We start from the raw sequence: 15200 nt of genomic DNA, 5'->3' as shown, positions 1-15200 counted from the left end.
AGGTGATGGAATGAACAGTAAGTGGAGAGTTAATGGGCAGATGAGCGGGTTATGGGAGGGCAGATTGTGGAGAATGGGGGAGGGCAATTGATAGTGAGATAGTGAGTAAAATGAGGTGGCGGGGCGAAGGATCAGCGCGAGGGACGGGGCGGGGCGGAGCGGGGCGTGGTCAGTCGTAGCAAGGTCTCATTCACTCTCCGTCACTGAAGTCAACAAAGGAAGAGAAGATTTACGATGCTCATTAAGGTGCCAGTGAAGGATGGACAGCAGTGCCACGCGTCCATTGCCAGCGGTGTCAGGGAGAGGTGTCATGCATACTGAAGCCTAATATTATGCCGGGAAGTGCCGCTGGTGGGTGTTGGGGAGGGGGGCATGAAGGGCGCGTGAAGGACAGGGAAGATCACGTAATAAGCCGCTAAAAACATGCTAATAGGATGAGCAAAGGGGAGTTTGTGAAAAGTGGGAACCAATTTAAGTGTTTTTAGGCCATTAGAGGCAAACTTGGGTCCCTCATTAGTGCTCTTATGGGCAGTGGTGGTAGTGGTGGTGGTAGAAAGGTAGGAACTGTCAGGAGGGGAGAAGATCCAGGAGGGGGGAATGCACAAGGGTAGAAAATGTTAGTGGAGGAACAGAAGGAAGTCATTGGGGGAAAGCTGAATATGGGGAAGTGCAGGAACGGAAAATATGTTGTGTCCTCAGTGGTGATGAGAGAGAGAGAGAGAGAGAGAGAGAGAGAGAGAGAGAGAGAGAGAGAGAGAGAGAGAGAGAGAGAGAGAGAGAGAGAGAGAGAGAGAGAGAGAGAGAGAGAGAGAGAGAGAGAGAGAGAGAGAGAGAGAGAGAGAGAGAGAGAGAGAGAGAGAGAGAGAGAGAGAGAATCTGTGTAATCCAGGGAGAGGCACTTTTGGAGTAACATTAACAGAATCACCGCTCGTTTATCACGGAGGAAATAAAAACAAGAACGAGGCCAAGCACATCACCTCATGGCAAGGCAAGACCCCACACTTGAGATGATTTACGAGTGATGTCCGGTGAGAGGGTGATAATGTTTGCCTGACTAATGATGCCGAACAGGGAGGGAGGAAAGGAGAGATGGAGCTACAGGAAAGAAGAAGAAATAGGAGAAATAATGTGTAATGTGAGACTGGGATTTGTATTCTGAGACACTTTGTCCTCACACTATCACTGTTTTCCAAAGGCTCCAGTTGAAAGTACTCGTGTTTTTTAAGAGTATTTTTACGGTTCCGGTGATAGATTGGCAAGATTTCTAGCATATTAAAAGGAGAAACTGTCTTGAAAACCCAGCTAGTTGTCTCTGTGGCCTCGAAAAACTGTCGTAGTGAGAGGGGAAGGCGTTTCTGAATACGAGCGTGGGTGTGATGAAGGAGTCAGGCATATGGTGTTTGTGAGGTACTGAAACATTAACCCGCCAGTGCCAGAGTTACGAAGTGCCATAGCGACGGACATTTTAGGTAATGCCAGTTAGGCGAAGGAAGAGTGGCAACAGGAGAGAGGGTGCGAGGGCGGAAGTGGCGCTTGAGGTAAGGAGGAAAAGGAGGTAAGGGGATGTGGAGTGGCAGTTACGAAGCGAAAGGGTCAGTTATAGAGGCTGAAGGGCCAGTTAGAGGGGGGTAAAGATGCTGGTTACCGGAAATGGATGGTGAGGGGAGGATGAGGGGGAAGCAAACACTGGCAAACGAAGACTACCAAGAAACGTAGAGATAAACAACTAAATATGGCAGTTACTACGCGAGAGGGTCAGTTATAGAAGCTGAAGGGCCAGTTGGAGGGGCGGTGAAGATGATGATGGGAGGATGAGGAGGGAAGAGAGCGAAGACTACCAAGAACCGTAGAGATAAACAACTAAATATAACACGACCAACGTAAACACTGAGACATCTCCAAAACACTTATCTGTTTCCAGGTATGAGATAAAAGAAAACATCATTACTTCCACACCCTCCATGCCTTTTATTTCCAACCATCTCCAAATATATAAGAGCGCGGAAATAGCACCATTAAGAATTCAAAATGCGAAAGACTGAGAGGCAGTTAGCGGGTGAGCAGAGGCGGTGTGGGTGCTGTGAATGCCGAAAGGGAGAACCACAACCTGCAGAAGCCACGTCAGGAGCGCCACGAGTGATCATTAGTATCAAGGCCGAGTGTGTGGCGAAGATGAGTGGGCGACAGTCGAGGAGTAGGAGGAGGATGAAAGCTGAGGAGGGAACGAGAGGGGGAGTGGCTGTCGTTATTGGAGGAAGATGGAGAGGGAGAGAAGTGGAGAGATAGAAGTAGAGGAAAGGTAAAGGATAACTTGCATGTTTGTTAACAGGATGAAGAGAAAGGAGTGAATGGGAGAACTGCATAGATGACGGAGAGGGAAACCAAGTCATGCATGGGAAAGGAAAATAGGTAGAGAAAGATAAGAGGAAAAGTTAAAGAAGAATGTACATATGTGTTGATAGAATGAAGGAAAATAAGAGGAGATATGGATACGTACATGAAGGTAGGAAGAGAAAAATGTTAGAGAAGAGCTTTTATGTATGTCACAAAAGATGAAAAGAAAGGAAAAGCTAAGGTCAGAACAAGAGACAGAGTAACGAAGGGTGGTGAATGAGACAGCGAGAGAGAGGGAAGAGAGGAACCAGGAAAAGATAAAGGACTTACTTTATCTACGAGTAAAAAACGAGGAAAATAGATGTTTAAAGTACAGAGTAACGCAGTGAGGATGAAACAATATAATAAAAAAGAGAACAAAGGAAGAGGAAAAAAAAAAGAGTAAATAAATTGGCGTTCGTGTCTTTGTGCGTGTTAAGGCAGGGAAAAAAAAAGAGGGGAAAAAAAAAAACGAAGGGTGGAAATGTCAGGAAGGGATACGGTGAAAGACGAGGTGTGAAAGGACATTGTATTGAAGAAAGGACAAAGGAGGAAGGAAAGAGACAGATAGACTCCACGGTAACTAGATGGCAAGGAGAGGAAATGATATACTTAACACTGAGGGACTGTGAGAATGAAGGAAGGAATGAAAAAAAATAATAAATACGAGAAGGATGAAAGAGAGAGATAAGACGGTGCTCCACACTATTATCTCCCTCTATCCCTCTTCCTCATTCTCCCTTCCCAGATCGTTTCCTTCACACAAATTCCCCCTTCCTGCTCTAACAAACACACCGATTACAAACCCTTGCATCCCATTCCTTCCCTTCCCTTCCCCCTATACCAGTATCACACCCTTCCCTTCCCTTCCCATCCCATTCCCGCCCAGCAGTTCTAACCCTACACCCTCTCAGTATCTATTATCCATCGCTTGACTAATATTCCAGCGTCTACCCAATTGTGTTCTGATCCTCCTGAAGACTAGAAATATAAAGAGGGTGTCAGGGAGGTAATGAATCTATATAGACAAAAGGGGGTTTTTATATTGAATAATAGGCTGAGAGAGGGAAGGAGAGAGAGAGAGAGAGAGAGAGAGAGAGAGAGAGAGAGAGAGAGAGAGAGAGAGAGAGAGAGAGAGAGAGAGAGAGAGAAGATAAAGAGATTAAGAAAGAAAAGGATCTTCCCCTCTCTCTCTCTCTTCTCTCTCTCTCTCTCTCTCTCTCTCTCTCTCTCTCTCTCTTCGTCTCTCAAGCCCGTTCTATCTTCTCTCTTCTTCGCTTTCTTTCTCCACGATCAGTCTTTTTTTCTCCATTCATTCTTCCTTGGTGGATAGAAGGAAAGAACGTCTCTCTCTCTCTCTCTCTCTCTCTCTCTCTCTCTCTCTCTCTCACCCCACAGAATCATCAAACACAGGTGGCAAGTCTCAGCGCCCGATCAAGAAACAATCCCCGGAGTAACAGCACGTCTTTTCCTCTCCAGCAGCGGTTTGGGGACCAGCACACCCTTGTCTTAAGAAGCCCCCTGAGCCATCTTACCTGTACCTCCTACGGTAGCCTCTCAACATTGCCGCAGACCCTCTTGTTAGCCTTAATGAGATCACGGCGGAAGAGGAGGAGGAGGAGGAGGAGGAGGAGGAGGAGGAGCAGAAAGGCCAAGAATGAAGAAGGAACAGAGAATTTCGTGGAAAAAAAGTAAGGAAAAATGTGAAGTTTGAGAGAATGAGAGGAAGGACTCGAGTGGTGACGGTAAGGAGAGCAAGTGGAGGTGGAGGTGGAGGTAGAGGTGAAGAAGGAAGGAGAGAGGAGGAATAGGGAACGCTTAATTGCAGTTAAGAATCTTATCTTCTTCCTGTAACTTACCTTGTCAGAAAAAAAGACCGAGACACATAGCGGGAGGGTTACGGAGGTGGGAGAGGAAGTGTTGAGAGTATACACACACACACACACACACACACACACACACACACACACACACACACACACACACACACACACACACACACTCTCTCTCTCTCTCTCTCTCTCTCTCTGTCTTCCATATAAAAGCATTTTTTATACAAAACTTTCCTTTACCTCATAAGCGAACCACCATCACAAAATGACGACGTAGGAACAAAAATATAACGAATGAAAGGGGAAAAAAATCTAACGAGGATAAAATAAATTACTTCTGCCTTAATTCATGGGAAGTACAAAGTTTCCCCGAGAGACATTGACGAGGGGGAGGGAGAGGGGGCTGAGGGTGCAGGATCCGGGCCTCCACCTCTCCGGCTTACATAGACCTGGACTTTATAACCACGAGAGAGAGAGAGAGAGAGAGAGAGAGAGAGAGAGAGAGAGAGAGAGAGAGAGAGAGAGAGAGAGAGAGAGAGAGAGAGAGAGAGAGAGAGAGAGAGAGAGAGAGAGAGAGAGAGAGAGAGAGAGAGAGAGAGAGAGAGAGAGAGAGAGAGAGAGAGAGAGAGAGAGAGAGAGAGAGAGAGAGCATATACAACGGCAGTAAGAATTAAGGCAAGAGACGAACGAGACTGCGGAGCGAAATGAAGTGGTAACAAAAAAATAAAAAAAAGAAAAAAGAAAAGGAGAGAAAAGTACGTGAAGGGAGGAGAGGGAAAAGTTAGAGCGGAGGTTTCTTTGGGTTACAGACTGTACTGGAGACGCTCCGTGATTGAGGCGACCCAAGAGACCCCAAAGTTTTAAGTTCAGGTTCTTTTTTATGTAAGAGGGGAGAAAGCTGGCTAAGAGCAACATAAAACTAGAAAAAAATATGCCAACTAGGTTCCCAGTCCCCTTGCAGATCCGAAGGAGTTGGCAAATAAATAGAATATAAAAATAAAAATAAATAAATAAATAAATAAATGTCTTGAAACCTCTCTCTCTTAAGTGAAGCAAAGTCATAGGAAGTTGGAAATACAAAAGCAGATAGGGAGTTGAGAGAGAGAGAGAGAGAGAGAGAGAGAGAGAGAGAGAGAGAGAGAGAGAGAGAGAGAGAGAGAGAGAGAGAGAGAGAGAGAGAGAGAGAGAGAGAGAGAGAGAGAGAGAGAGAGAGAGAGAGAATGAAGGTAGTTTGGGTTGGGATAGGGAGGCCACATGAGACCTGAGATGTGTTTCGTAACTTCATCAGGCGGATCAGCACTATCAGCATCCCAAGTCAGTCATCCCGGCCCTCAGGTGTTCCAAGAGACACGCCACCTCGCCTGGAACTACCTTACCTACCTCCGTCTCATCAAAACCTAAAGTTCTTTTTTTTTATCTTCCCTTTTGTCGTCTTTCCTCCTTTCACGTTTATCTCACTCAAATCTTCACTTATTTTTTTTTATTTTTTACTATTGATACCTATAAGTCAGATAATTCGTTCTAATCTTAGCAAGACTTCAAGTTTAAAAAAATTTCAATGTATTTTTCCCTCCCTTTTCCTCATCTTCCCTCCCTTCACCTTCCTCTCATCCAAACCTTCATTCTTTTTGTTTTCTCTCTCCTTTTCTTCTCGTCTTCCGTCCCTTCGTCTTCCTCTCATCCAAACCTTCACTCCCTTTTTTTTCTTTCTCTTTCCTCACCATTCCTCCTTTCATCTTCATCTTATCATCCAAACCTTCACTCCCTTTTTTTCCCCTCTCTCCCCTTTTCTCGTCTTTCTTCCCTTCATCTTCACATCCAAACCTTCACCCCCTTTTTATTCTCACCTTTCCTCGTCTTTTCTCCCTTCATCTTCTTCTCATCCAAACCTTCACTCTTTTTTCTTTTCTGTCCCTTTTCCTCATTATTCCTCCCTTCACCTTCCTCTCATCCAAACCTTCACTTCCTTTTTTTTCTCTCCCCTTTCCTCGTCTTCCCTCCCTTCACCTTCCTCTCATCCAATACTCCTGTTTTCTTTCCTCTGCTTTCCTCTCATTTAAAGTATTGCTAAGTAAGCGATGGTAATATTGATGTTTATTCTGTATTAACCTGTATACTTTCCATATTAATAAGAGAGAGAGAGAGAGAGAGAGAGAGAGAGAGAGAGAGAGAGAGAGAGAGAGAGAGAGAGAGAGAGAGAGAGAGAGAGAGAGAGAGAGAGAGAGAGAGAGAGAGAGAGAGAGAGAGAGAGAGAGAGAGAGAGAGAGAGAGAGAGAGAGAGAGAGAGAGAGAGAGAGAGAGAGAGAGAGAGAGAGAGAGAGAGAGAGAGAGAGAGAGAGAGCAAACTTAACCTCTTCAGTACCATCTATTTCATTTATTATTTGGTGATATAATATAGCTTCAGAAACTTATGTGGGGATTAAAATAGTGAAGATTTCGGCCATTAATCTTCTGACTTCCATAGACCTTTCCTAATGTATATAAAATCGTCTAATCATGCCCAAAACTCATGGTAAAAATGTGTCCCAGTAATAAGAGGGTTAAACTTACCTTGAACGTTGAGGACTAGCCAGGTTCCAAGGGCGCCCCAGTGCAGGTAGTTGTTGGCAAACCTCCGCCACCAAGACAGCACACAAAACACTACGTTCACCAACATCCACGACACTGAGTAGGTGATGGTCTGCGCCGCCACCACCACCACCACCACCACCAAAGAAAGAGACAAAGATATATAAGTTTTCTTCACACTAGACGGAAAACCTGTCACTAATACCATCAAATAATAAAGACAGTACATATTTTTGCCTTCTGCCACTCAAGCCTTTATACATGAACATATGAGGCTTTCAGTTACGTTGTCAGTGAGCGATAGCTTTCCTATCTACGTGGGATTTCTAAAGAAGGTGAGGCTGACGGGTAGCAAAGGGGACTGACTGCCCTGCCTGTCAATAACGTAACAGCTGAGTCAGTGCAGACGAAACACAAAACTATTATATCTTATTTCAGTATAGAGGAGGGAGAAAAAAGTATTGCTGACACAATGATTATGCTGATGTCTTATATTGGAAGAAACTCAGAGATCAATAAATATCCGTAACTCACACATACGATAGTAGTAGTAGTAGTAGTAGTAGTAGTAGTAGTAGTAGTAGTAGTAGTAGTAGTAGTAGTAGTAGTAGTAGTAGTAGTAGTAGTTTTAAATTGAGAAACCCTAAACAGTAGAAACTAAAATAAAACGTTTCACAAACACACACACACACACACACACACACACACACACACACACACACACACACACACCGGGACAGGGTCGGCGTTGGCCTGGGTGAGGACGATGACTAGCACGGCCAGTTTGAGGGCGAGGTCCACGCCATTCACCATCATGAGGGATCGCTGCCGCTGCCTGTGAGAGTACCGCTGGAACGCCGACTCCAGCTGCAGGTCGCGGAAGCTGCAGAGTGGGCGGGGCGTGGGTGGCGGAGACGAGGCGGTAGGCGGTGATAGCGGTGTGGATTAAAGGAGTGAATATGTTAATAGCATAAAGGAAAGAGTGGATCGGGTATGAATGAAGAGTTGGAGGGTGAATAGTGTGAAGGATGGTGCAATAATGATGAAAATTAGAATAAAAGAATTCATCAATGTATTTCAAAAGTGGATTTATATTTTTTCTAAAAGGAGTTGATCATCATTGTCACGGATATATTATGAGTGAGTTGCAAAATGTGTTGTGTAATAATGATGACATTTACAAAGTGAGAAACTGATTGCACTGGACACTCGACTGATTGCTTAACTCACTCACACACACACACACACACACACACACACACACACACACACACACACACACACACACACACACACACACACACACACACACACACACACACACACACACACACACACACACACACACACACACACACAGCAGTCATTTCAATCCTATTCCCCGCTGAAATAAATTGGCAGGAATAATTAAGCTCTAGAAGTGTGGACATCCTCGCTTCATGATTAGTTCCGCTCGGGCCAGTGATGAAAAGGTTCCGGCACCCTCCCACTCCCCATCCAGCCACACCCCACCACTCACCACCACCACCACCACCACCACCGTCACCACCACTACTATTACCACATTAAGCTTTTCAGTCTCTCCGCTATTGCCTCTAACATCTGAATAATCCCAGCCCTTCCAGTCTTTCAGTAACTCTTTCCATGTCTCTTTCCAGTCTTTCCATGTCTCACAGCCTTTAAGATTCTCCTCTACCCGGTCCTCAACAATCTCCAGTAGTCACATTTATTTCATTACGTTAGTTCATCCAGTCCTTCAGTATCTAAGTTCCAACCCGTGTCACATTCACGCACGGCCACACACCTTCCGACGACCGCGTCATGTGTACCTGTTAGTGAGCGTTGGGAAGTACACGCCGTGGTACACGTGGCCGCGCTTGAAGATCTGTCCGGTGGGGTCTGCCTCCCGCGTCGAACTGCTGCGGTCCACCACTGCAACGTACAATGGACTCAGGTTAGGCACTTGTAACACTCAATGCATTTCAAACATGTAATTACTAACACCTATTTCTCCTGCGCCTCCTACTTTTTTCTTCATGATCTCCACACCCTCCCATGAAGATGTTGGTCTGTCAGAAGTCAACAAACATTCGGAACAGTGATGGCTCCTGACAACGCAGTCTTACCATCGCCATGACTTCGTTGTTGTAGCGCCGTAACTCATTCAAATTCCGAAGAATCTGGTACCAGTTATATTTTTGTTGCTGTGTTCCTGTATCTCCCTTTCTCTCTCTCTATTTTCCCTCTGATTTCACTCGTCCTCATCAAGGTTTATTGTGTCTGACAGGTCATCAGCTTGCAATATACATCTTTATGGGGGTGACTTTTAATCCCATTTTTGCTGTAATGAGCAGTCACTGATAGCCCACGAGTCCACCGCAGACTCAGCGTTCCCTGGCAACATGAACACCTGTTATTGGACTGCCGCGGAAATGACAGTGGCAGGAGCTGTAATAATTCAAAATAAGGTGCACTTCACATTCCCCGCTCCTTACACCTCCTGCCGTCAGCTCCCAAACACTTCCATCCCTTCAGTCAGAATCCTAACCCCCCTCCTCATCCTGCCCCTCCCACCCGCAACGCCTTCACACTGCCGTTTTTTTCTTTTCTTTTAAAGCTTTTCGTAACTGGAGACACGCTGTGCACCAAAAAGGAGGCTTGCAAAATGTCGTTCCAAAAGAGGGAGAAAAAAAAAAAAAAAAAAAATGTCACACGGGTTCAAGTTCCTGAATACCCAGGCCAATTTAGCGCCGAGGTGACCTGATGCCTCGTGTCTTTTCAGAAATGGAAAAGTGTTTCGTGGAGAGAATATATTTACGAAAATTCCTAATAAAGAGACGAACGAGAAAACATTAAATGGGGATATCTATGACCTCCTTCTCCCTCCAGCACCACTCCGACCACCAACATTACTACCACAACCACCATCTGCCGCTCCACCATCACCACCATCACTCCAGCAGAAGAGCACCTCGTGGGACCACCTGGCCTGGTCCACTCGCTCATGTCAACAATGTAATTATTCTTCCCAGATCAGTAAAGCCGCCCAAGTTCCGCTATCTATTTATTCAACATTTCCCGTAGCAGGAGGATCAAGTCAGCCTGCAGCACTGTGGTTCAAGGCCGCATGTGAGCTTTCCTACCGCTTGGGTCCGTGCGCAGACCTACAAACGTGACTTGAGAGGAAAAGTGTCTTGTGAATTAATTTTTTAGTATCCATCTGAGCCCGTCCATGTGTGTGTGTGTGTGTGTGTGTGTGTGTGTGTGTGTGTGTGTGTGTGTGTGTGTGTGTGTGTGTGTGTGTGTTTCTCTATCTTGTGTAAGCCGGAAAGAGATTAAACTGGATATAAAACCACACTGTCATTGTTCCTTCTTCTCCCGTCCCACCCACCATCTCTTCGGCCAAACAACGCCGCCATGACCACCAAGATAAATAGAGTCCTTCCTCTTCTTCCTCCTCCTCCTATCATCCTTCCATCTACCGCACTACAAAGCCGCTCGTATCCTCTTTTTTGCCTTTTCTTTTGTTCTTCCTCTTCTAATTATCTATCCATCTATCACTACCTACAACGCATTACTGCCAGGAAAGGACCCTCTCTTCCTACTCTTTTACTCCTAGTTGGTGTTTCTTCTCTCCTCCTATTCTTCTTCTTTCTCCTTCTCCTCTATCACCGCCTGCTGCGACAGGTGCACGCCTCGGCCCTCACAGATGGTGCCTCATCCCCTCAGGAGCATCAAAGAGCAGGCGGCAGGTGCTTCGGGACACACGCGAGGCCCACCTGGCTTCGTGTCGGATCAAGCCAATGGTTCTGCTTTGATTATGTAGATTCTTTTTACAGGTCGACTTTTATATATGCACGTGCCTGTCTCTCTCTCTCTCTCTCTCTCTCTCTCTCTCTCTCTCTCTCTCTCTCTCTCTCTCTCTCTCTCTCTCTCTCTCTCTCTCTCTCTCTCTCTCTCTCTCTCTCTCTCTCTCTCTCTTATACTTACAACACAAACTTCAGGTCTTCAAGTGTAAATGAAGTATTGAATTCCTGTCCCTTTCTATATATTTTTACTCCTTGCCCTCGTTCCACTTTTTCCTCCTTCTTTTGCCAAAACTCATGCTCTCCCTCCCTACTCCTGTCACGCTCCGCCCTTCGCCACCAGCCGACCGCTCCCCGTCCCCCTCCGCCCCTCCCTGGTCTGACAGCGTGACTTCAGCCGCCTCCATCCATCTCCCACGCCATGACTAAGGAAGCTTGACGATCCATCACTGTCATCGCTTGAAAATGGCAGTGCTCCTCCACCCTCCCGCCACCACCACCACTATCACCGCCCTCCTCCTTCTCTTCCGCCCGCAACACCCCTTCTTACTATCGACACGCAATCTCGGCCAAAGCACCTTGTTTCACCATTGACATCGCGACCACCACCACCACCCGCTGCCGCCACATCCACAAACAATAAGAGAGGTAGCGGTAATTTTATGATGTTCTAATTTAAAGTGTTTGGGCTTTCATCAGAGGCCTGTCTTGACTTCCCCGTCATGGCTCAAAAACAATTTTGGTTACATTTCAACAGCTTATTGAAAAACGTGATTTGCTTGTACAAAGAGTGACGCTTAAAGTTTCAGGTCGCCCCTCAGTGCCTCAGTGCTGCTTGGTGTTGCTGTGAAAGATTGAGTCCAGAGCCTGACAGGCATCGCCCAGCTAGACCACTGGCACTCCTTTCCTGAGAGGCGACCATGACACCCGTACGTCTTAACCTGGAAAATATGAGGGAAAATATCAGGACTCCAAGAGTGTCTTGGCTCTTCGATGAAAAAGATAGTAAAGAAGTTTTATTCTTCATAATCACCGACATCAACACAGCCAAGGTGGCGAGACGTCCTTAGAAGCACACATGGAAACAGTGTTGAGCAGCCTCCGCGGTGAGCACTGCCCTGGCTTCACAAGGACAACTCGCTCCTCACACTCCTCGCACCCTCCCGTCAAGACTCGTTGCAGCCTCATGCCTTACTCTATTTTTTCCCAAAATCGCCTCCATATCTTATTCCCGACACGTATTTGCCTTCGTCAATAACTCAATCCCGGCTGATAATTATTCAGGGTGGCGGCTTCGCTTCCTCGCTTACTTGCCCCAGCCAGCAGCAGACACCGGAAGGCTGCTTGACGTCTTCCTGCCCACCATGACGAAGTCACTGACGCCGCGCGGAGGAGGCTATCAAAACACCAATGAAAGCCAGATTACTGAAATGTTTATAATAGGAAAACGCATCTAAAATTATTAATAGAAAGTGCTTTCTAAATATGATTGAAATATTAATACGTTTTGATTAAACATGAGTACATAGCAGCATTTCCTGGAAATGCATTATGTATGAGAGCTTAAGAGTGAAAATTTGATGCCGTTATGGACACAACACCGCCGGCCCATCAACACACAGTGATAAAAAACTCACACTCCCGTGAAAATATTCAAAGCAAAGGAAGCAAATAAAAGAAATGAACAAATGGCATAGGCGACGCTAACATGAAGGCAGTCTTATGACAGCAGCGTTATAATTATTTCCTTACTGAAGTAATATTGCAATATCCAATATTTCCGTATTAGTTTTATTCAGTATTAATGACGCTCGCGTTCACAACAACGACATTTTTCATAGGCGATATTTCACGAGCCGGTCGACGCGCGTCTTTTCCCTCACGTGCTACCTTCACTTTCCTGTAAAGCGAGAGAAAAGAGTAAACCTTCTACAGTCATTAATCCTTAGTAACTCGATACACCATACGTTAAGAGCACAATCCTAAAATGCGCTTGTTTTAGTAAACCTACAGTGTCTACATTACGTAAAGCCTCGACGCTACTTGAAATGTTATCGTCTCGCGGCTACTCAACTCTGAACAGCCAACGCACGTGTAACAAAAACAAGTCGACCTGCTAACCTTATCCCAGACACGCCACCAGACACGTAACGCCACATCATAAACCACCAAGACTTCTTAGGAGAGAAGTAATCTATAACACGCGTGGCTTACAAACGAGTATTCCTTCATGGGCGTTGGAAGACAGGCCGGGAAGTTAAGGGGGAATAAAAAAGGGTTCTGCCAATCACAAATATTTAGTCGCGTGTTGGTACGGGTACTCTACAGATTAATTAGTGATCAGTATCTGCGTGAGTCTGTTTACCACACAGACAAACACAAACACAAACACACACACACACACACACACACACACACACACACACACACACACACTAATACGTAATCTGACTTATATAACGTCAATTAACCACCTATTAACTTATGTAGTGGTCGTGTGTACCAATTTACATAACCATGAATAAACACACACACACACACACACACACACACACACACACACACACACACACACACACACACACACACACACACACACATACGATTACGCACGATAGACAACCCTTCAAGTACAAAAGCAGCTTCCTTCACTCACAATACATCACTTCTGCTTACAATAACACTGCTACCTCAACCCTAACTTTCCCCTTGTTTCTCGCTTACCTTCCCTATCTCTCCCACTCTGTCTCACTCCCCCCACCCACTCCCCTTGAGCCGCCACAACTAAACCTCCTCTCCAATACTGAGTAGTGAGGGGAAGGAACCGGGATTGGAAGAGCAGGTTGTCAAGTCCACAAGTTAATCAGCCCACACAAAGGTCTACAGCATCAGAGAGAGAGAGAGAGAGAGAGAGAGAGAGAGAGAGAGAGAGAGAGAGAGAGAGAGAGAGAGAGAGAGAGAGAGAGATTTGTTCCTTTTCTTAACACTCACACGGTACCTCTATATGCTTTCTAACTCTTACTCTCTCTCTCTCTCTCTCTCTCTCTCTCTCTCTCTCTCTCTCTCTTCCTTGATTTTTCTCCCATTTAGGTTCCTTTCCCTTTTTAACTTTTATTTTTCTTTCTATTTAATTCTATTTCATATTCTACATTTGTTTTTTGTCGTTTCTATCCCATAACTCGTTTTCTCTCCAGTTTCAAACCATTCTTACTATTTTATCCTGTCAGTTTTATTATTTCTTTTCCTTTCGCACTCACTTTTCCATCTCTCAATATTCTTTCCATTTTCTTCTCTCTCTTTCACCTCGCGAATCGTTATTTTAGTCTTTAAAAGTTATCAATTGCAAGTTCTTTCTATTCTCAGAGACTCCCATTAGACTAAAGCTTCCTCTGCTCTTCCATGTCTTTTCAGCGCTCACTTCTCACCTCTCCCTCAAGCGACTCTCAAATGCTCTTCTAGTTCCCACTCGCCCTTACCTAATTTTCACCTACTTCGTACCTCATAGCCTCCAGCCTCCACACACACACACACACACACACTCTCTCTCTCTCTCTCTCAAGTGCACCTTAGGGAAATTTCTTTAAAGCGTATTAGTGAGTAATAAATTTATCAGCCTTATTTACGTCCCGGTGAACTAATCCTCTCCCAGTTCCTTTGTGGGCCAAGTTATTCATTCATCTTATTTGTCATTATTTTTTTTTTGTGTGTAATATTGTGTTGGTGACAGATAGACAGATATAAGGGCACACACACACACACACACACACACACACACACACACACACACACACACACACACACACACACACACACACACACACACACACACACACACACATATGTAGTAATCATAGCAAACTTTTGAGTCCTTTCCTTTTTTCATTCTTCTCTTTTTCCCTTCTTCTGCTTCGTCTTCTATCTCTCTCTCTCTCTCTCTCTCTCTCTCTCTCTCTCTCTCTCTCTCTCTCTCTCTCTCTCTCTCTCTCCTCCTCCTCCTCCTCCTCCTCCTCCTCCTCCTCCTCCTCCTCCTCCTCCTCCTCCTCCTCCTCCTTCTCCTCCTCCTCCTCCTCCTCCTCCTCTTCTTCTTCTTCTTTTTCTTCCTTTTCCTCTTCCTTCTCCTCTTCTTCCTCCTCCATAATAATGAGTTGACGCCAGAGACAAACGACCCTGAAGTTGTTATTGTTGGTTGTGTTGGTGGTGGTGGTGTCGCTGTTGTAGGTGTTATTCACGCTGGAGTTGTTGTGTTTATTCGCCTTTAATATTCACAGGCGATCACGTCTTTTCTTGTATTATTGAACAACTTCCAGTAAAAGTTCTCAAGATTCCCGGATGAGGAGAACTTCCAGGACTCCACACCGCGTCATAAACAGGCTTTCACTTTCCACTTTTTTTTCTTTCTCGGCAACGATGGTGTCAATGACTTTGGGAAAATTTCAATCAGTTGCTGGAGTGTATTGCATTTTTGCTGAGGACACTTTTATTGCATCAGCCAGTCAACACAACGCGAAGGAAATGTAAAGTAGGGACATTTTCGTAATAATATTCAAAGGAAGGAAACTGGAGCCGTCAACCGCACATATAGACGATTCCTTGCTGCTGCCACGCCACCACGCTGAGGGCG

At 45.4% G+C, this 15200-nt stretch overlaps 1 protein-coding gene across 7 annotated transcripts in view; it reads right to left on the bottom strand.

Annotated features, from left to right (window-relative positions):
- LOC123515821 (adenylate cyclase type 8-like) overlaps positions 1 to 15200 on the bottom strand; it is a 250755-nt gene that overhangs the window by 67439 nt on the left and 168116 nt on the right. For all 7 annotated transcript variants that reach the window (XM_045274682.1, XM_045274685.1, XM_045274687.1 and 4 more), the window contains 3 exons: positions 8603 to 8705; positions 7506 to 7656; positions 6756 to 6885 (listed from right to left, as the gene is read on the bottom strand). In XM_045274682.1, coding sequence (XP_045130617.1) covers positions 6756 to 6885; positions 7506 to 7656; positions 8603 to 8705 — 384 coding nt within the window. The remainder of the gene's footprint in view (positions 1 to 6755; positions 6886 to 7505; positions 7657 to 8602; positions 8706 to 15200) is intronic.

This window comes from Portunus trituberculatus, chromosome 40, assembly GCF_017591435.1.
Source record: "Portunus trituberculatus isolate SZX2019 chromosome 40, ASM1759143v1, whole genome shotgun sequence".
In the NCBI taxonomy this organism is placed as follows: Eukaryota; Metazoa; Arthropoda; class Malacostraca; order Decapoda; family Portunidae; genus Portunus; species Portunus trituberculatus.
The sequence above is the reverse complement of the archived record's forward strand: the minus strand, read 5'-3'. Positions and strand labels throughout refer to the sequence as shown.